Here is a 21642-nt window from a genome sequence, read left to right on the forward strand (position 1 = left end):
GTTAAATATTTTAATTCAGTATCTGTTTATTTTGGAATGTAGACTAAAGACTTTATCCTAGTTCACACAGCTGCTGAATTACTTTAAATGTCTAATAACTTATTCATAAAAATAACCAGCAACCACACACAAAGCAATTATTTCAATTAAATATTATTATTTAATTGGAAGGGAAGTATTAAGACTATAGAAGTATTTGAAACTTTCAAAAGACCAACTATTAAAAGCTTACTTTTGTGCAAGGATATGTCTCTTTCCCCAATTTATAAAAATCATCTAGATTATTCTCAAAATAAGTCAAACAAAAAGAAACAAAAAAATACTCCCAAGTCTTTGGTATGTTGATTTTGTTGCCATTTCCTTAGATCTGTAATATTTTGCACAGGTGTTTTAACACTGGAGACTAATGGAAATAAAAAATAAAATTAAAATATCAGTAGATCACTAATACAAAGATAGACCTGACTTTCCAGAGAAACATCTACTACTCAAATTCAGGAATATGGTCAGAATGTAACAGAAAGGTAAAAAAACAACCGGAGTATGAAAACACATCATAAACAAAAACCAAGGCAAACAGAACGAATGATAATGTGGTGATGTGAAATTCAAAGTCTGCCCTAGACTATGCTCTGTCACTGAGTTAGATTCTAGGAGCCTAATTTGATACATACTGTTTTGGCATTATGTTAATACCTAGTAATATCTCAATGGAATAGTAAATAAAAAGTATAGTAAAATTGCCCCAACTTGAATGATAGATAACATGTAATTTGAATACAAAAAGTACCTTTTGCTTTTCCTGAGAAGGCAATCCGAAATAAATGAGTATATGGTACAGCTAAGAGGGCAGTCTTTAAAAATATTTTATTTTTCTCTTTAATTATGTGCACAGATGTGTAGTTATATACATGAGTGCAGTGGGAAGATGACTGACAGCACTTGATCCCCTGGAGCTGGAGTTACCTGGTTTTGTGAGCCACCGGATGTGGGTGCTAGCAATCAGACTTGAATCCCATGGAAGAACCGTAAGTGTTCTTAACAACTAAGCTATATATTCAGGTCACAAGATCACCTTTTAAAATAAATTGGTCTGTAGTAGTTATACATGGATGGACTTTTCAGCAGTACACTCTCGAAAAACAGATTTTTCTTTCTTGTCGGATTATACACCAAAATCTCATATTCTAGGACTGGAGATGGCGCAGAAATTAAAAACACATTATTATTATTCTCAGAGGAGTGAGCACAGTTCCCAGAACTCACGTGGGGAGGGGGGGATCTCATAACCACCTGCCCTTTCACACAATACACATTAATTAACGGTTATAAAATCCTTTTTATCTCAGGCTCTAGAGTTCTAAATAACAGTGGTAATACATTCAAGCCTCTAGTTTATTCTGCGTGGTCAATAATATTCAGCATACAAGTTCACTAATGTCTTCCAAACCAAACAGCCCTTTCAAATGCCTTAAAGGAAAAGATTCCCAGAAGCTGAACGTCTGTGTAAGTCGTTTTAAAATGTGAGTTGGAGAGGAATAATGAATAGAGTTGGGGCTCCTGTCTGCTGGACGGTTGTGTGGGTAGTAGTGATGTGCTAGTAATTCTGACTTCCTCAGAATAGAGTGGGACTGTGGAGAAGTCTAACGCAAAGAGACTTAAAGGAGGGAGATGAAGTGACCGCTGGATCTCCTAGTTAGGAAGGAGGGTGCATCCACTTAATGTGCTAAATTAATCAATGGATGAACAAAAATTGGGGGGGGGCTTAGGAACGATAAATGCTTGGGGGGAAAAGGTTCTGGAAGGAAAAGCTAGGAAAACTGAGGGCTGGCTCGAAAGCTTCGTGCCAGAAAGAGGGGAGAAAGAAGAAGGCTGCGGCTCGTGAGGGCACTGACCAGAGAGAACTCGGTGCCGGGCCAGTTGACTCGGAAGGGGATGTCGTCGCTGAGCTGGGGCAGCGCTTGGCAGCCGCCGGCCGCCTCCAGGAGACCGTACAGAACCAGCAACAGCGGCCCTCCAGGGACCAGGTTTCTCAAGCCGCCGCCTCCTTCCTCCATCGCCGCGTCCTCCAGCCGCCGACACAACCTCCTCTACCCGAGGAGAACAGGTGGAGGAGGAGGAGAAGGAGGAGAAGGAGGCGGCGGCCAGACTACAAAGCGTCCTTGGTGCCGGAGACCCAACCGCCGCCACGTCTCCTTCCGGGCGGCTAGGCAAAGCCACCTCCGCCCTTACAAGGGCTTCGGGCCACCGCTTCCGGGGCAGGCAGCACATCAACATCCGGGGTCGTGTGGTTGGTGGCCAACCGAAGCCCGCGCTTGGGTCACGTTACACTGCGTTGCTGCCACAGCATCCTAGCGGTTGGACTCAAACGTGGAGGCCCGGGATAGACGCCGGTTGAACGGGTCTGGGGACGGCTCTTTGGCGAAACGGCCGGGAGAGGTGAGTCCTGGACCCCAGGCGCTCAGTCCAGCCGCAAGGGACTCTCGGGGGTTTGGGGGTGAATGGACAGCGGCTTGCTCACAGAAAGCGACTAGAGAACAGCAGTGCGGACTGGAAGTAGAACTTACAGTTCCGACTGAGCTGGCTACCCTCCACTCTTTTGCTATTTGCACTCTTCATCTTTCCAGAAGCTTCTCTTAGTTTCTTTTGCTGGCGACTGTTGTCACGTCGTTCTCAGCTACTGTGTGTTTGGGGACACCAGATTTCGACTTTGGCATAGATTTGTTAGGTGTCTAGGCTTTTACAGTCCTGCATTTTTACCTCAGGAGGGGTCTTCTCTCCCTTGACTCAAGTGTTGGGCTGCTGTTATTTTACTTAGGAGTCCAGAAAGCTTCTTTCCATCAAGGCCAGAGCCAGGTGAATGTGAAGTTATGAACCAAGTTACAGCCGACTTCATATAGACAGAAATTTTTGGTTTCTTCTCCCCTTCTTGAAAAAAAGTAATGTCAGAATTTTTTTCATCTGCAGTATAATAATTTTACAGGGTTTGCTATAGAACATTTGGCAAGGACTGCCCATGTTGTGGTCTTCTCCCATGTTCCACTGGGAGAAGATGATCTGATAGGATTTCTGATAGTCCATGATGATCTGATAGGATTCATGGGAGTATTTCAATCTTCTTATATCTATTGAGGCTTGTTTTGTGACTGACTATATGGTCAATTTTGGAGAAGGTGCCATGAGGTGCTGAGAAGAAGGTGTGTTCTTTTGTTTTAGGGTGAAATGTTGTGTAGATGTTTATTAATTCCAATTGGTTCATAACCTCTGCTAGTTTCACTGCGTCCTTGTTCAGTTTCTGTTTCCATTATCTGTCTGTCCATTGATGAGAGTGGGGTGTTGAGGTCTCCCACTATTATTGTGTGGGGTGCAATGTATTTTTTGAACTTTAGTAGGGTTTCTTTTATGAATATGGGTGCTCTTGTATTTGGAGCATATATGTTAAGGATTGAGAGTTCCTCCTGATAAGTTTTCCCTGTAATGAATAAAAAGTGTCCTTCCTTATCTTTTCTGATAACTTTTGGTTGAAACTCTACTTTATTTGATATTAGAATGGCTAATCCAGCTTGTTTCTTGATGCCGTTTGCTTGGAAGGTTTTTTTTTTTCCAACCTTTTACTCTGAGATAATATCTCGCGCCCCACGTCCCGCCAGCAGGAAAAGGCGTGCAACAACAGGATTCTTCTGCGAACAACCTTTATTATACAACACTCTGAGCAGGGGACCCCGTGGAAGGAAAATGCACTGCTTATATATGCCCAGGAGACGTGTCGCTACCTGATTGGTGCGCCCTCCAGTAACTCATTAGCATGCCCCGAGAGCGGGCTGTGACCTATGTGGCACATGCGCACTAAGTCTCTTGGCTGGGCAACAGCTCTGTTTGCTGAGTCCTCGGCGGGAAGCTGGCGCCATGTTTGGGTGCGGCACAAACGGCTTTCCACAAGATAATGTCTGTCTTTGTCTCTAAGATGAGTTTCCTGTATGCAGCAAAGTGCTGGATTCTGTTTATGTATCCAGTCTGATGGTCTATGTCTCTTTATTGGGGAATTGAGTCCATTTATGTTATATTAAGGAATAGTGGTTGGTGTTTCCTGCTATTTTTGCTTTTAGAGGTAGAATTATGTCTGTGTGTCTTTCTTCTTTTGGTTTTCTTGCTTAGGTATTTTCTTGTTTTTACTAGGATGTAGTTTCCCTCCTTATATTGGATTTTCCACCTATTATTCTTTGTAGGGTTGGATTTGTGGTCAGATATTGTGTAAATTTAGTTTTGTCCTGGAATATATTGGTCTCTCCATCTATGGCGATTGATAGTTTTGCTGGGTATTGCAGTCTGGGCTGACACTTGTGTTCTTTTAGGGTCTATATGATGTGTGTCCAGCTTCTAGCTTACATAGTCTCTGATGAGAAGCTCGGTGTAATTCTGATTGGTTTGCGTTTGTATGTTACGTGAACTTTTTCCCTTACTGCTTTTAGTATTCTTCTTTTGTTTTGAATACTTGGTGTTTTGACTATTATGTGTTGGGAAGGATTTTTTTTTTTTTTTTTTTTTTGGTCCACTCTATTTGGAGTTCTGTAGGCTTCTTTTATGCTCATGGTCATCTCATTCTTAAGGGTAGGGAAGTTTTCTTCTACAATTTTGTTGAAGATATTTACTGTGCCTCTTAGTTGATATTCTTTTCCCTCTTCTATTCCTATTATCCTTAAGTTTGGTCTTCTCCTTGTGTCCTTCATCTTCTGGACATTTTGGGTTAGGAGCTTCTTGGCTTTTGCATCTTCTCTGACTGTTTTGTCTATGTTTTCAATGTTTTCTTCAGCCCCTGAGATTCTCTCTTCTATCTCTTGTGGTCTGTTGGAGATGCTTGCATCTGTGACTCCTGATTTCTTTTTTTGGTTTTCCACCTCCAGGGTTATCTCTTGTAGTGTCTTCTTTTATTGTTTATATTTCCGTTTTCAATTCCTTCATCTCTTTGGTTCTGTTTTCCTCTAGTTCTTTGAGTGTTTTCCGTGTTTCCTCTTTAAAAGCTTCTATTTGTTTATGGTTTCCTCCTGTTCTTGTTCAAGTGAGTTATCCATATTCTTCTCGAAGATCTCCATCATCATCTTGAGGTATTTCAGGTCTGAGTCTTCCTTTTCTGGAGTGTTTGGCATTCCATTGCTTGTTGTGATAGGAGAGCTGGGTTCTGATGTTGCCAGGTTGTCTTGGTTTCCCTTGCTTAAGTTCTTTCGTTTTCCTCCTGCCATCTTGTTGTCTGTGATTATACGTGGTCTTGTTGTCAGTGATTGGTACTTGTCTCTCACGTGTACCTGAGGGCCTGAGGTTTCAGGAAGAAAACTGATTCTGAGTGTTTGGCTTTTGGTTGGCAAGCAGTGGGTTCTGTTAACAGTGACTCAGCTCTTTCTGTGGGAGCTCTTGTGAGGCTGTTCTGGTAGCTCAGCCCTGTGCCCACAGGTCCTGAGTACTACTGGCAGGGACCTGGCTCTTTCTCTAGGCCACCACAGACCCTTTTCCCAATAGTACAGTACTTTCTTCTCTCTGAGGACTCCCGATGTGCTCTCCCTGGGTCTATGTGTCAGACTCCTCTCTAGTCTAGGTATAAGAGGGTTTGTAGAGTTGAACTTCAAGCACTGCTTTTCCCAGGCAAACCCTGGCTCCCACTGACAAGGGCTTGTGCCTTACTGTGGGCCTGCGTGTCTAGACTTTGAGCCAGGGCTTTTCGGGCAGATCCCGAGTCTGTATGCCAGAGTTCCGGCTCCACTGACCTGGAGGGCCATGTTTTTCGCGTGTGCTCGCCCTAGACCTTTCTGCGCTTTGGCTACTCACAGCGCAGTCTCGCCAGGCCTGTGTTCCTGGATCTCCACTGTTCCAGGTGGCAAATGGCCTGAGAGTTTGGTTTGTGTGCAGTGGCTTTCTGGGAAGATATTGAGTCCCTATGGCAGAGTTCCTGCTCCCCTGAACCAACTGGAGGGCCGCATTTTCTGCATGCTCAGCCTAGACCTCTCTGCGCTTTGGCCACTCACAGTGTAGTCTCACCAGGCCTGTCACTTTATTTTTTTTCAAACCTTATCTTTAAGATGGTTCTTAAATGCTTTAACCTTCCATGTAGCCCACCACCCACCAGAGTTAGTGGAAAAGAAAGGATATGGGGAAAGTGGACCTGTTTAGAAAGGTTATTTGGAGCAACTTCCCTCTGTGTTGTTTGGAAATTGGCAGTTCAGTTCACAGGCTAGCAGGCAGTGGCAGCTTGATCCACTCACAAACACTTCACAGAAATATCAGCAGTCCTGTTTGCAGAGTCAAGATAGCAAACAGGAATCAGCAGCCAGTGATGGCACAACCTAGCTGAGACAGGAGGGTCCAGGAGGTGACACCAAGGCTTTGCCTCTCTCAGAGAAGCAAAGATGCAAGACCTACAAGCACTGCACAGCTAACTGTACCAGCAAGCTAAGCTTGTCTCTGTCATTCCATGAAGTCTTATGCAGCTCAACTATGCATTGTAAGGTGGATCAATATATGTGTGTTGTTAGAAAGAATCCCTCATCATGTTTCCTTTCATGTGCTTGCTTTAGCAGAGCATCCTCTTTCCTATGTCTGCTTCAGTGCAATGTTCCTTCACAATTTGCCTTAACCTTTCACACCTGTGCCTCCTTACATGCAATGTTCCTTTGTGTGTTTGCTCCAGCCAAACACCACCCAACTGATTTTCCAAAGAACCCTTAAGTTTCCACTTAAGGTAATAATGGTAATTAATGGTAATTCCTGGACATATACCTAAAAGAAGTTCCACTATCCCACAAAGACACTTGCTTAACTATGTTCAAAACAGCTTCATTCATAATAGCCAGAAACTGGAAAGAAACCTTGATGTCCCTCAACTGAAGAATGGACACATGGAGCGATCAGTGGTTCCAGCAACATGATGGCCTTTTTGGGCGTCAATGAGAGGAGAGGTCCTTGGCCCTGTTCAATACCCCAGTGTAGGGGAATCCCAGGGTGGGAGGGATGGAAGGGAGTGGGTGAGGTAGGGAGAACACTTTGATAGAGGCATGGGGCGGGGATAGGATAGGAGGGTTCCAGAGGGGAAAATGGGAAAGGGGATAATATTTGAAATGTAAGTAAAGAAAATATCCAATTAAAAAAAAAAAGAAATGTAAAACTAAAAAAAAAAAAAAAATGAAAGAAAATGGATGAATATAGAAAAGTTTATCCTGAGGGAGATAACCCAGATCCAGAAAGACAAATGTGGTATGTACTCACAAGTAGATTTTAGTCATAAGGTATGGGATAGATATGCTACAAAGCACAGACCCAAAGAAGCTAAGTAAAAAGGAGGGCCTGAGGGGGGATGCTTGAATCTCACTGAGAAGGGAGAGACAATCTGAAATCTGGGGTAGATGGAAGGATGGGACTAGGTGGGAGAGGGGATGGGGAATGGGAACAGGAGGGACAAATTTGGGAGAGGTGAGAGGGAGAGTACTGGAAGAGAGAACTGGATTGGGAGGGAGGCATCTGTTATGAGATAGGACAAGGGAAACTCTCAGGAATCTATGAGGGTGACTCTTAGCAGTGGGGGATATGGATCCTGAACTGGCCATCTGTTGTACCCAGGCCAGACTCTAATGGAAAGACTGGAACACCAGCCCAGCCACAAAACCACAGACCCTCAATTTTTTTGCCAACAAGATGTCCAGGGGTAAAGGATGGTGCAGAATTTGAGGGAATGGCTGAACAATGACTCAGCTTGAGGGAGCCCTCTCCTAACACTATTTTTGATATTCTGCTATACTTGCAGACATGAGCCTAGCATAAATGTTGTAAGAGAAGTTTTATCCAGCAGCTGATGGAATCTGATGCAGAGAGCCACAGCCAAACATTAAGTGGAGCTTTGGGAATCCTGTTGCAAAAGGAGAGAAGGGATTGAAAGAGCAAGAGGTGTCATGGACACCACGGGAAAACCTACAAAATCAACTAACCTGGGCACAATAGGGGCTCATAGGGATTGAACTGCCAACCCTAGAGCATGTTGGGGACTGACCTAGGCCCTCTGTACATATGTAACAGTTGTGCAACTGGTTCTTCATGTGGGACTCCAAAAATAGGAGCAGGGGCTGTCTTTGACTACACTGCATCCCTACCTGCAATAGAAGATGTGCCTAATCTTACTACAACTTTATGCCAAGGCCAAGTGATATCCATGGGAGGCCTCTCCTTTTAATGAGGAGTAGGGGGAGGGGAGGTGAAAGGGAAGTTCTGATTGGGAGGAGAGGAAATGGAAGCCTCAATGGGGATGTAAAGTAAATAAATAACCAATTTAAAAAAAAAAAGAAATCAAGGCTAATTTTATGAAGTTAATAATTTAAAAATTAGCTTCCTGATTACATAGCCACATAGTTGATGCTTTTATTTACATGACAATATATAAAAAGAAAAAATATAGAATATAATCAGGAAATGACACTACTTAGAGAAATTATAATTGTAAAATCTGTTGTAAACACAATTTTTATTATGTGTCCACCAGAAAACCTATCTTTTATTTTAAAGCTTCATTATGAGATAAATACAAAGTAAATATCATTATTACTAGTGGATTGATATATGTATAGCTATATAGTTTTTCTTTGTAATAAAATACATTTTTACCCCAAAGGAGAAGAAAGCACATTATAATTCCAAAGGAACAATTTATATTTAAAAAATCTAATTTCTTTTGGCCTAAATTTAATGTTCATTTAATTCCAAACAAGAAGGAAATTAACAACAGTCAGTGCTAGAACCTTACCTCTTACTATATATTTCAAATGACATTATGTTAAAGGTATATACAACAAACCATGGTTACTCGAATAGAAACAGGAAATTAATCAAGACCTGTATTTCTAAAGAACAAATGTTGAAATGTTATATAATTAGGAAATTACTTGTACAACGTGAACCCTTTTTTTTCCCTTTATGAAACCCTTTTAAATGTTTTAGGAGACTTTCAAATAAATCGTAAATTTAGATGATATTCCAATTATAATACTATATAGTAAGATATTCAAGTAAGAATGTCTAAAATATACTGTTGTTCTGTACTAATATTATTCTCTGAAGACCAAAACTCTTGCCTCTTTGGTTGAGTTGGTGACTGTGTTTGCAAATCAGGTTCTATTTTCCTTCTAAGCGTTCCTTTACTAATTTTTCCAAAGAGAAGAGATGCTCATCTACATCTTCTGGCACAAGTTTCCTAATAGAATCTGCAAGTTCAAAAAGGTATTCTGTATTTCTTCCACTTGGACCAGCTGCATTAAAAATTTGTTCAGCAATGTCTTCCAGAGGTGCAGGTCCAAGATAGTTAGGATTGTCACATGTTCCAATGTAGAGCAAAACACTGAATGGTTTTGTTGTGGAATCTTTTGGATAAAAAATAACTGACGTAGTTCTGTAGCCTCCTTTCTCTCTGAAGTCAAGGTATGTTTTTACTTCCTCTTCTTTTCCTACTGGTAGTTTGTAAGCAACACCCCATACACTGCCCTGTTGAAAAATGAAAAGAATACACTGTTTTGTACTTATAAGGTTATCAAAGTAGGTGAAGATAATTTATAAGCTTTAGTCTTAGAAGTCAATGAAGTTTTATTTCCACGTGCCTCAGAGGGGTAGATGCTGCTTTTTAATAAGTAAATAAAATGCTTTATTTTGAATATGTAATTGATTTGGATCAAGCACAGCAAGTGTCTTCCATCAAAAGTTTATATTAGGACTTACTTTTAAACTAATATCAAGTGTCCACTGGCATTAAATTCTGTGGAAGAAAGGTACCATTTGCTCACTAGGAGTTACAATCATTGGTTTGAGGATAAAGTACTTTTAGATGGCTTTCCCACTATAAACTGTTGAAATCATTTTGTAATCAAGACTATAATTAATGGTACTAATGGTTCCCCGATTCCTTTTTTTTTTTTTCCCAGATAAGGACTAGCATTTTGAACAAGGCCCGTCTTGAACTTTTCATTCTTCTGCCTTAACTTGCTGATTAAAGGCAGGTGGTAGTACTGCTGCTTTTGTTTTTTGTTTTGTATCATTTTCCCCCTTCTTTAAAGAAACTGGGTCCTGTCCATGAAGTTTTGAGTGCTTTCAAACTCGTTTCAAAATCACAAGTGCTATTTATAAAACCAGTTAGAATTTTTTTGTTTTTTTACTGAAAAATACCTGAGTCTAGGCAAATTTCAAGAGTGCTTTAAGGAGTATATTTGATTCCTAGTCATAATCTGGCTGTATGGAGCCTGTTCCTATTACTATTAAAGAGGATCACAAAATTCTCAGTTCAGTCACCAAACTAAGAAAAGTCGTCAAGTGAAGATTACATATAGTTTGGTTGTATTTTGTTAGTTTTTGCGTTCTGTTTGTAACTTTCCAACTGGCACAGAAAAGAAGCTGGACAGTGGGTGGTGATGGTGATGCCCTTAATTCAAGGCAATCAGGGCTACACAGAGAACCCCCCTGTCTTGAAAATCCCAAACCACCAAACTGGAACAACCAAACAAACCCTAAAACTTAGGCAAACTCGAGTTTTATCTGTTATAGTTGGTACCTTGATCTTCTTGTGCAACTCCTAACAGTGCCAGTGGGGCTATTTCTGACTCTTTTGCCTGCTTTTGGGAACCCTTTTCTCCTACTGGGTTGCTTTGTCTTGCCTAGGGAGGATGCCTAGTCTGACATGCCCTGTTTGGTTGATATCCTTGGGATGCCTGTCCTTTTCTGAAGGTGAATTGGGGGAGAGAGGATGTAGGAGGAAGAGAGAGAGGGGAAATTGGTCTCTGTGTGTGTGTGTGTGTGTGTGTGTGTATAGAGAGAGAGAGAATAAATAAGCAAATCCCCAAAACCAACACAGAAAAGCATTCCAAACTTAGTTTTAATCAAGTTTCTGTGATGACTAATAAAATTTCACTTACTATTAAAACAGAGCTAACATTTTATTTAATTAGAGCTATGTAAAATAAAAATATATCATACCCCAGGATCTTCAACAAGGGTCACAACTCTTCCAGGCTGTTTTGAAAAAGATAGAAAAAAGTTGTTGTTGGTTTTTTGTTTTTGTTTTTTTTCAGAATTAAAGTTCATTAAATAACTAAACATTAGCAACTTGCCATAGAATAAAGCTCTACTACATCTAAGAAGCACTTTACTTAGGGAGTGAGCTAAAGCATTGTTAAGCCACACCTCTAACACATCTGATTCTGTAGGTTTGGACCCTGATAATGGGTGTTTATAATAGCATGCCAGCTGGCTTAGTGAAAATCTTGGGTTCATGCTTTCAGAACCACTAGTAGGCTATATTTAGGTCTCAGGTATGAATGAATTTACCTGTAGCTATGAGGTACATTTACTTTTGTATTTATGCCACAGGGTGCTTCAAGGTAGCTGTTTTTATACCCTCATAAATAAATGTCATATTGACTTATTTAGAGGCTAATACTAGATTGATCATTGTATCTACCTGTCATCTATTTGCTATTTTTGAGTATGTCTCATGTGGCCTAGAGTGGACTCAAACTTGCTATGTAGCTAAGCTTGGTTTGAACTCTTGCTTCTCCTGCTTCTATTCTAGCTCTGAAGTGCTAGGATTATAGGCATGTTCACCAAGCCTAGCTTAGAATTTTCTTCTTCTTTCTCCTCCTCCTCCTCTTCTTCCTACTTCTCTTCCTCTTCTTCCTCCTCTTCCCCCTCCTCCTGCCCCCCACCTCCTCATCCTCCTTCCTCCTCCTCCTTCTTCTGTTCACTGTTTTAATACAAGACAGACCACCTAGCAGGACCTAAGTACATTTTAATTAATTACATTTTAATTAATCAATTGTTCCTTTCAGATAGTTTTCAGTGTATAGCCGGTGCTGGCCTAGAACTCACTATGTTGACAGGCTTGACTTGAATTCTTGGTGAACTTTCTGTCTCAGCTTCCCGAGACTGCTGTTTGTAGCAGATGGTCCCCCCATGTAAGAAAGACAGTTCAGAAAGATGACTAGGATTTACATAGAGCCCGATTTGGGAGGGCAGAGTGAGGGGTTGGAGGTGCAGTTAATAGCAGAAGTAGATCCTTACAAAGGCAGACGAGTGGAACAATGGAAACAAGAAGCCATCAAAACGTGAGAGAAATTAAAAAATAAAACATGGCACTTGGGTAGCAGATGACTGATATGATAGAAGTATTTTGGGATTATCAGATTGGTAAAATGTATAGTGATTACAATGGAAGGAGGAAGAAATACCTGCAGTGAGAGCGACACGTTTTGTATTTCAGCTTATTTCCCCTTCTGTCTACCTGATCCAGTTCTTGATAGTTTTGGTTTGTTTTTAAATTGTTATATACACCTACTCTCCCCATAAACAAGTAAATATTTTAAAAACCATGTGTCTATGTGGGGGCATGTGCACGTGAGGTCGGAAGAGGGCAAAAGACCCCCGGGAGCTGGAGTTCCAGGTAGTTGTGTGCTTGCTGACCATTTTGTTGTTTCTATTTTGAAATGGAAGATGTAAAACTATCAGCCAATGCAGCTCCCTTTCTTAAGTCTTAGTAAGCTGAAGCACAAAGAAACACTGGCTTCTATAGATATCTTATTAATTTTTTTATACTTATTTACTTTATATGTGCACACCTGTGCCATGGCTTGTGCGTTGAGGTCAGTGGATACCTTGTAGGAGTCAGTTTTTTCCTTTACTCGATGAGCCACATCACTGGCCTTATTTATCAAAAATGTCATTTAAAGAAAAGATTATCTTTTCATTTGAAAGGATCCTATCTTGCCAAAGATAGGATCTTACTATGTAACTCTGGCCTCATCTCATAGAGACCGGCCTGCCTCTGCCTCCCAAGTGCTGGCATTATGCTGGGTTTCTGGACCTATTTTTAAAAAAAGATACACACACAAACACCACCACCACCAACAACAACGACAACAACAAAACTTGAAAACAAATCATGGACTTTTAAAGAAATATTGTATTGATTAGATAATTTCTTTTACCAGCAGTCTGCTTGACAGTACACATATCTTAATGTACTATGTAAGAAATACACCCTTTGAGCCTAGGTAGTAAAATATGCAGTCCTAAACACATACCTGCCTGCTTAATGTTTGGTCATTAAAATGAAAGCCTAGTTTAAGGATATACCTACAGGCAATTTATTTGCTTTAATTCTTTAATGTCTTAAATATTGTTTTATAATAGGCCTGATAATTTTTTGGTTATGATGTTTCTGTTGGTGTAAATAAACATTTGCCCTCTGTCTGAGTTCCACTAGGCCAGGAAAGTCTACCTTAATTCTTAACTGATAAACTGTAGTTAGAATGGATCTATCTCAGGTGCTTTTCCTGATTTAAAACCTGTGTCTTTTGAGCAGGTACAAACTGTTTTAGAACCGTGATCCCCTTCCTAAAATCTCTGCTGATATCCGGCTTCCAGTATTTCAAGATATTATGCTTTACAGTATTTTTTAAAATGGTGCTGGGTAAGAACTCTACTGCTTAGCAATATCCCCAACTCCTTTTTCATTTCTGATTTTGAGGTCCAGGCAGGTACTGAACTTGTGATATTCTTTTGGATTACAAACTTGTACCAGTAGACTAGGCTCATTTTAAGAGTATTTTAGAGAACACATAAACATTCAAAATGTAGTAGTCCAAAGGTTAGATGTAACCAAACAAGTTACTAGTTACTTCATACTTGTTTTATTTATTTTTTCACATATTACGTGTTTTGCAGCCAAGGCAAAGCTGGTTTGATAAACAGTGAGCTGCTTCTAACACTCTAAACCCCTAGTGAGCTGAATGCCTTATATGACTGACTGAAAAACAGATCAAATGATTTGTATTTACATTACAAATTCAAGAGTCCTATGGAGAAGGAACCACTAAAGTAATGGAGATTTTCACTGTATTACTCAGAATGAACTGCAAACTTCACATAACTTAGCTTATACCTCCCAATCAAAATAATCACCATGGGCATAAAAATGGAAACTGGCTTTGGAAACTAGTTCTTTAGTGATCTGAGGCATTTTAAAACTAAAACATTGGAAATTTACAGGTATATGTAAATTCAAACCAAGAACCTGGCATAATGTAGACATGTCAACAAATTTACACACTGACCATGTGGTGACATGAAAATTCAACTTTATCAATTTTGTGCGGTGGCAGAGGTTGCTAAGACAAGGGTGCTGCCCTGGCCACTTCAGCATTGGGCGATCTCGTGTGCCTGTGCCTTCTGGTTTAGAAACTAATTACTGACTTCTGAAGCGGCCTAAGGTGGCCAGTTCTGGAGAGAGGTAAGGGCAGGTGGCCAACGAAGTCGTGGAAAACTTTATCCGTTCCAGTGCTCTGCTGGGTAGGTTGGCATGCGGCGCTAGCTCCTTACCTTGCCGGGGACCCCACGGTGGTCAGTGCTGCCTTGCCAGAAGCGCCTGCTGTAGTTTGTGATGTAACCAACCAGCTTGTCCTGGTAGGGGAAGTCTACCTTCCAGATGAGGGACCCATAACCAAACACCCACATGTTTCTGGGCCTTGAAAGCACCCGGACCTAAGAAAGAGACAGCAGTGGTGGGGAGTAACTGGCTGCTTGGGAGAGTACCTGGTGCACTGACCACGCCTGATTTGCGGCGCAAAGCACACTGGGTTTTCAGAGCTTCTACGTGAGGGAGTGGTGGGGGAAGGGAATGGAAGGCAGGGGACTACATTACCCATAATTCTTTAGAGATTTCTGACTAGTGTTGGAGCACCAAGCACCCTCCCACCCTTTTTCCTAGTGAGACTAGAAAGAGGAGAAAAGGTAGGACTCCTGTCTTCTACGGCACATGTATGGGCACCACAGTTAGCACATAGGCATTTTGTTGTGTTTTGAAAGTCGGCTAGCTGCCCACATGTAACAGCAGCCGGAGTAGCAGATCCCGGAAGTATATCTGTTTTGTCCTTTGCCTTTCACATAGAAGTAGAATTTTACAACAGTAGTTTTATGTCTGTGAAAAAATAACTGAATTCTAGTGGAAGTTGCTTACCGGCTTGGGGGAAAAAGGCAAAGAACATGACTGCGCCTAGATATGGTGGAGGATAGAGGTTTTTATATAGAGACATCTGGAAGAGCCCACAGTGGACAAGACTAAACTGAGCTGTGGCACATGGGGGGGGGGGGGGACGAGAGGGGAACCAGGTGCTGCAACCAGGAGTCCCAAAGGAGATTTGGTTGGATTATATAAGGAAGGGGCTGCTGGTAGAAAGGCAGCTCAGCCCTTGGTCTGGAAGAATTTAGAGTAGGGGGTGGGGTATGCCAGCAGGAGGGTCCTGAAACAGGTTGGGACTGAGGAATGCAGGAATAACTTGGCAGCCAGTTATTTTGATGTTAAATAGGCACCTCAGCCATTTTCCTGACTTTTGAAACCTACTACCTGTTTAAACTTCCAAGAACAATACTGTTCTTTATTAATCTCTGTGGCTCAGAGAAGAGCAGGTACACTCTCCCTTTACATATACTTCACCAAAGGTTTTTACAATGCTGTACATACAATCTTTTTCTCAGATGAATGGGTAGTGAAAAACTTTGAGGATAATGAAAATTCTTTACTGAACACTCAATTTGGATGGTTGAGGAGGATTCATATATTTAGTTTCAAATGTATTGTTTTTCCTGGATTTCCTTCTTAACTTAAGATTTTTCATTACCTCCTCATCAGGCAGTTCTATTCTTGCAGAACTATGGCAGATCATCTTAAATTTTAGATAAACACTAGTGGGAAAATCTGTAGAACCACTGGTGACTATTGGGAGACATGTTTTCTTAGTCTTCCTTTGGGCTGTGTTCTTTGTATTCCTAAAATTATTTATTTGAATTTCTCCAAAATTGAAAATTAAGTGATTTATACACACTCCCCACCCCAAAAAGACCAGAGTTTTGTTTTATGTCTTTGATTGGCACCCAACTGAAAAGTAAGTTAATTTCCTAAATGCTGCTATAGTGAAATACATAGTAAGGAAGCAAAACAATCCCCTTAAGATGTAGGGATTTTAAAAATACACATTCTAGGTAACAGTTCCTAACACTGAAATCACATACAGTCGTTTGAAAGAGCTGAAGACGTAACTACTGAACCTAGAAAATTTGTCTTGGATGTCCATTTTTCTGGGGAGAAACTTGTTTCATGAATCTCTCCAAGAAGGCCAAACATTCTAAGAAACATTAGTATCTTTTGAGTTAATGCTATTTCTCACTTCAACGATCGTGGTTCTTTCTAGAAGTATAAGACTAAAAATGTTGGGCTCATTTGCAAGGATTTTTGCTTTCATATTTAGCATTCTTAGAGGAGAATGCACACACAGACACAGGTTAAGAGACTATTTCTTGAAAAGCAGTCAACAGAAGTTGTTACAAAGAAAAGCTTAGCCTAAAAATAAGCACTCCCAACTTAACCTTGTTTTCCTCCAACACCATTCCCTCCTTTCTTTTTATTTTAAAAGGCATTTTGGGGGGTTAACTGTTTCCTACAAAGAGTAGTGAGATGGGATTCACAAGTGACCATCTGCTCTTAGCAGTAGACTCTGCTTTGCTGTGGTGTGTATAGGTAGCTTGCTGGAAAGATCTGATATTTTACTGACTTTCTTTCTGCCTTGCTTTATAGGTTGATCAAAAGGATGGATTTTACAGAGGCTTACTCAGACACATGCTCTACAGTTGGACTTGCTGCCAGAGAAGGCAATGTTAAAATTTTAAGGAAACTGCTCGAAAAAGGTCGAAGTGTGGATGTTGCTGATAATAGGGGATGGATGCCAATTCATGAAGCAGCTTATCATAATGCTGTAGAATGCTTGCAGATGTTAATTCAAACAGGTAAAGTAAATGCAACGTATGGGAGGCCGTATATATAAACTAAAGTAGGAAAATAGGAAGATGGTAATAAGTGATTTGTTTTATTTTTTGTAATCCTAAAATATATACCTCTCCTATTAAGGATGCTAAGATTTCTGCCTTGGATGGCATTCCATCTAGACATCTATAAATATGTCCCTTTATACTGGAAGTATTTATACTTTGTTTACTTATTCCACATCTATTTATTATATATATACTTATTTGTGTGTGAGAGACATGCATATACTCTCATGCCTGTGGAGTTCAGAGGGAGGGAGCCAGTTCTCCCCTTTCATCATGTACCGGGCTCAGCAGCAAGCATCCTTACCCACTAAGCTATCTCACTGGCCTATTATTCATTCATTCATTCATTCACTCATTTATTTATTTTGAGGCAGAGTCTTACTGTAGCTTTGTAAAGTCTGAATCTGCAGGATTTACTTGCCTGTTTCACCTGAGTGCTAGGATTAAAGGCATGCACCACCATGCTTAGCCTTTTTGTTTATTTTTATTAATTATACAAGTTGATATGTCAGAGTATCCTGCTGTCTTTAACTGTAATTGGAAATTACTGATGATATATATTCCCTCTTCCTCTCCCTCTTTTGGCCTTGAAAAGGAAATAAACAATAGGGACAGTGGTACTGTGGTTTGTATGGATTAGTCTTGTTAAAACTTAAACTTTTTATTCATGTATGTGAGTGCTTTGATTGCCTGTATGTATGCATTCCATGTGCATGCCTGGTGTTCTCAGTGGTCAGAAGAGAATGTTGTATCCCATGGAATTAGAGACATGGAGGGTTACAAGCCATTGTGTTGATGGTGGAAACCAAACCTGGGTTGTCTTCAAGGGCAACAACTTCTCTTTCCACTGAGCCATCTCTTCTCGAGCCCTTAAGTTTAAAAAAAACTAAACAAAACAATACTCTTCTCAATATCCTCATTTTTAAGAAGTGTCCTTATTACTTGGACTTTATATTTGCAGTACAGCATGGATCAGAGTATCTCTCTTTACAGTACCTGGATGTTTTGAGGAAAGGCAGATAATAAATATGTGAATAACATTAAGCAGGATTACTTCATTTTTGAGGAAATAAAGCCCATGTGGTAATATACATATTTTCATCATGTTGGGTACGGAATGCTCAAAGCTTGAATTATGCTTGGCAGTGGTATTTATACTGCAGTGCTACCAACCTGGCTGGCTTCTTTCTCCAGGGACAACAGCTCATGAAGTGTAACCAGTATTTCACTGAGTTAAAGGTCTGTGTTGCACTGTGTTCTGGTTCATGTACCAGATGCTTAATTTACATTATTAATCTGCTGTTACAGATCATGTTACATCTGATTATCTCATCAGGTGAAAATAAGACTACTATGACTTTTTTTTTTTTGAGCCAAGTTTAAAGCAAACTTTATTAAATACTGGCCAGGACTGTCAACACTGGCCAGGACTATTCCAGAGAATGGCTGTGAATTACTTTAGTCAGGTGCTTATAAAGGCAAAACTCACAAGGCCACATACTTCCTGCCTCTGTCCCATGGAGACTAGCAGACATCCTAATGTACTTCTTGTCTAAGTACCTCTTGCCTCTATGTGATCAAGCACATCCTGTAGGGTTGGGGCAACCAACCTGGTTTACAGAAATGGAAATATCTTACGTGAGCAACACCCTCCAACATTCCAGGAAATTATCTGTCCTTGGGGCTTACAGATTAGAAACTTTTTTGTTTTATAGATCTCTTAAGCATAGGAATTAAAATTCAAAACGTAACAAAAGAACTCTGTGTGTGTGTGTGTGTGTGTGATCATTGAATGGCATTATTTATAAATAATCTACCTTATTTGGAACTTATAGAGACATTTTTTTGTGTAACATATTTCTTAAGAAACTAATTAAAACTTAAAGTATAACTTTAGCTTCCACGTTATACTGGAAAGTTTTTGTTTTGATTGAGAAGACCAAAACTCAGCAAAGTTAAAGCACACTGACAGGTCAGGGAAGTTGACCTGTTGGTTACATAGGAACGAAGGCATTTGGCTCGAACCCATTTCTGTCTGACTTTAAAGCCCTTGTTTTCTTTTTCTACCACACCATTCCTGCAGCACTTAAAGGAAGTGAGGCATTTCATTAGGACCTCACATTCTCACTCATTCAGTCCATTTCCCAGGAACTGGAATTATAGGCATGTGCCACTGTTGCTGTAAATATTTAAAAACAAACAAACCAGCAGTTGGTTCCAGTGCGTCACCTCTCCATGCTGCCTCCAGGTACACTCCTACCTGGGCGGTCTCAACCACACTGGCTCCGGCACCAGAGGGCCATATAGAACTAACATTAATTTATCTCAGCAGCAGCCTTTCCCGCACTAGTTCCAGCATGGCAGGTCATATAGAACTAACATATATTTATCTCAACGGCCGGCCACCCTTTGGTTAGACTTTCTGCTAACCGAGAACTCTGCTCACATTCTCTGTAGCCACCCCTGGTCCCAGCTACCACATCAGGCCCACACATCCCGATTCCATGGTGGGCTTGGCGTGTTACACCACTGTACCTTCTCTTGAACTCAGTTGAGTCGCTTCGTGAAGGAATGCACCACACAATAAATTCTAATCCACTTGATATAATTTGCCCACCTACACAAGACAAATCATCCTATACAAATCCATTCCTTAGAAAATAACAACGTGTAGCTATGCAGAGATACAAAGCAGGTCATCTTGTCCCTGCCCTCTTAATTTCAGCCACATGCCATCATACCAGCTGTCCTCAGCTGACGTGAGTGAGAGTGAGTATAACTGCCCACGCTGTAACATGTCTCCTATTTCACTAATCATAGCGCATTTGTCACAAGGCACAACTGCGGAACCCCATTATGTTGATTGCTTTAAACACTGTGTCAGGATTATTATCCGCTTTGAGGCCCCTTATTTCTTAACTGATGTATATAAAATTATTCCTTATTATATAGTTTCTACTTCCATGACCAACTTGCTTTTGCATTTTTAAACACGTTTTATGCATGTGAGTGTTTTGCTTGCAGGTATGTTTGGGTACCACATGTGTGCCAGGTGCCTGTAAACAGTGGAAGTGTGTATTAGATCCTCTGGACTAGAGTTTTCAACTGCTGTGAGCTTCATATGGTTGCTGGGAATTGAACTTTGGCCCTCTGTAAAAGTAGCCAGTGCTCTCAACTGCTGAGCCAACTAACTCTCCAGCCTCTTTTTGTCTTTTAAAAATTAACCGAGGCATGCTAGTGCATGGCCTTAATCCCACATTTAGGAGTCAGAGGCATGGATCTTGTAAGTTTGAGGCCACCAGAGTTACATATTGAAACCTGGTCTCAAACCAACCAACAACAACAACAAGCATATAATTCCAAAACAACGACCACCACAATCAAAATAGAATCATCTAAAGTACAATATAATGCATAATCTATCTGTGCATCTGTCCATTTGTCTATCACCTCACAGTTTATGTGGAAAATCCTAAACTTTTTTAGATATATGCATAAGAAAAAGTAGGTATTTTCGCATTGAACTTGGAGGTTGCTGATTGAACTAGACTGATGGCCAGTGAGCCCAGGGATCTTCCTGTCTGCCTCCCAGTGCTGGGATTATATATTTAGGTTGTAGCACTCAGCTTTTTTTTTTTAACAACTTTATTTAAAAAAACAGAGATACGTGTACAGATTTTTAAAAGCATTTTGGCATAAAACTATATGAATATATTTTTGTCAGTACTTGATTTTTTTTAAAGGTTTGATAGTATGCATTGAAATCTTACTAGTTACAATGAGCATAAAATACATGTAAAACAAAACATAACATGGAAATAGTCAAAGTTTTCTTGGTGTATAAAGATTAAACATAATGATTTTTAAATACCAAGAATTGCCACGAGGCTATCTTCTTAGCTCTTAAGTTATTAATGATTTAAGGTCTACCTTAAATACCCACTCTGAAAGGGTGCTATACACTTATTGTTTATTTATTTATTTATTTTTAGAGAATATCATCCTGAGTGAGATAACCCAGTTACAAAAGAACAGACATAATGTGCAGTCATTGATAATTGGATACTAGCCCCAGAAAACTCTGAGTACCCAAAAAACAACTCACAGAAAAGAGAAAGAAAGTCCAAAAAGTGAAAGCCTCAGTCCTTTTTAGAAAAAAAAAAAAAGCAGTCAGCTTTTATATTGGTACCAAGGATCAAATTTATGTCCTCATGCTTGAGTGGCAAGCACTTTATTGAATGAGTCACCTCTTCAACCTCCTTACTCTCTCTCTGCTTCATGAATGCTAGACAAGCATCTTATCATTGAACTATATTCTTAGTGTCCACCTTTTTCTCTCAGTTGTTATTGGTTTGTTTTGTTTATTTGTTTGTTTTTACACAGTCTCTTAAAGTCCTCCTGGCTATTTTGGAACTTACTATGTAGTTCTGGCTTGCTTTGAACTCACAGAGATCTGCCTGTCTTTGCCTCCTCTGTACTGTAATTAAAGGAGTGCACCACCAGGCCCAGCCTCTAGCCTCTAGCCCTGCTTTTTAAAGTGATACATAGAACAAAAATTACATGGGTCCTATGTTTTGTTTCAAAGTATGTATATATTATGTAGTATTTAAACCAGATTAAACATACTTCCCACTTGTGGTAGTTTGAGTAGGTATGGTCCCTATAGGTTCATGTGTTTGAATGATTGGCCATAGTAAGGGGCACTATCAGGAGGTGTGGTCTTATTTGAGTAGGTATGGCCTGATTAGA

At 40.3% G+C, this 21642-nt stretch overlaps 3 protein-coding genes across 4 annotated transcripts in view; 1 reads left to right on the plus strand and 2 right to left on the minus strand.

Moving 5' to 3' along the window:
* ERLEC1 (endoplasmic reticulum lectin 1) overlaps positions 1–2215 on the minus strand; it is a 30245-nt gene extending 28030 nt beyond the window's left edge. The window contains exon 1 of the mRNA XM_080939059.1: positions 1896–2215. Within this exon, the coding sequence (XP_080795185.1) occupies positions 1896–2057 (162 nt within the window). The 5' untranslated portion in view covers positions 2058–2215. The remainder of the gene's footprint in view (positions 1–1895) is intronic.
* Positions 2216–2343: 128 nt separating this feature from the next.
* Positions 2344–21642, plus strand: part of ASB3 (ankyrin repeat and SOCS box containing 3) — an 80814-nt gene continuing 61515 nt past the window's right edge. For both annotated transcript variants that reach the window (XM_080927023.1, XM_080927024.1), the window contains exons 1-2: positions 2344–2439; positions 16640–16848. In XM_080927023.1, coding sequence (XP_080783149.1) covers positions 16653–16848 — 196 coding nt within the window. In that variant the 5' untranslated portion in view covers positions 2344–2439; positions 16640–16652. The remainder of the gene's footprint in view (positions 2440–16639; positions 16849–21642) is intronic.
* On the minus strand, positions 8454–14595 carry CHAC2 (ChaC glutathione specific gamma-glutamylcyclotransferase 2). Its single transcript, XM_080915796.1, has 3 exons — positions 14389–14595; positions 10990–11025; positions 8454–9510 (listed from the first exon to the last, which is right to left on the minus strand). Exons 1-3 carry the CDS (start codon positions 14521–14523, stop codon positions 9145–9147), a joined length of 537 nt encoding a protein of 178 aa, XP_080771922.1. The 5' UTR covers positions 14524–14595; the 3' UTR covers positions 8454–9144.

Source organism: Micromys minutus (genome assembly GCF_963924665.1).
Source record: "Micromys minutus genome assembly, chromosome: 1".
Lineage (NCBI taxonomy): Eukaryota > Metazoa > Chordata > Mammalia > Rodentia > Muridae > Micromys > Micromys minutus.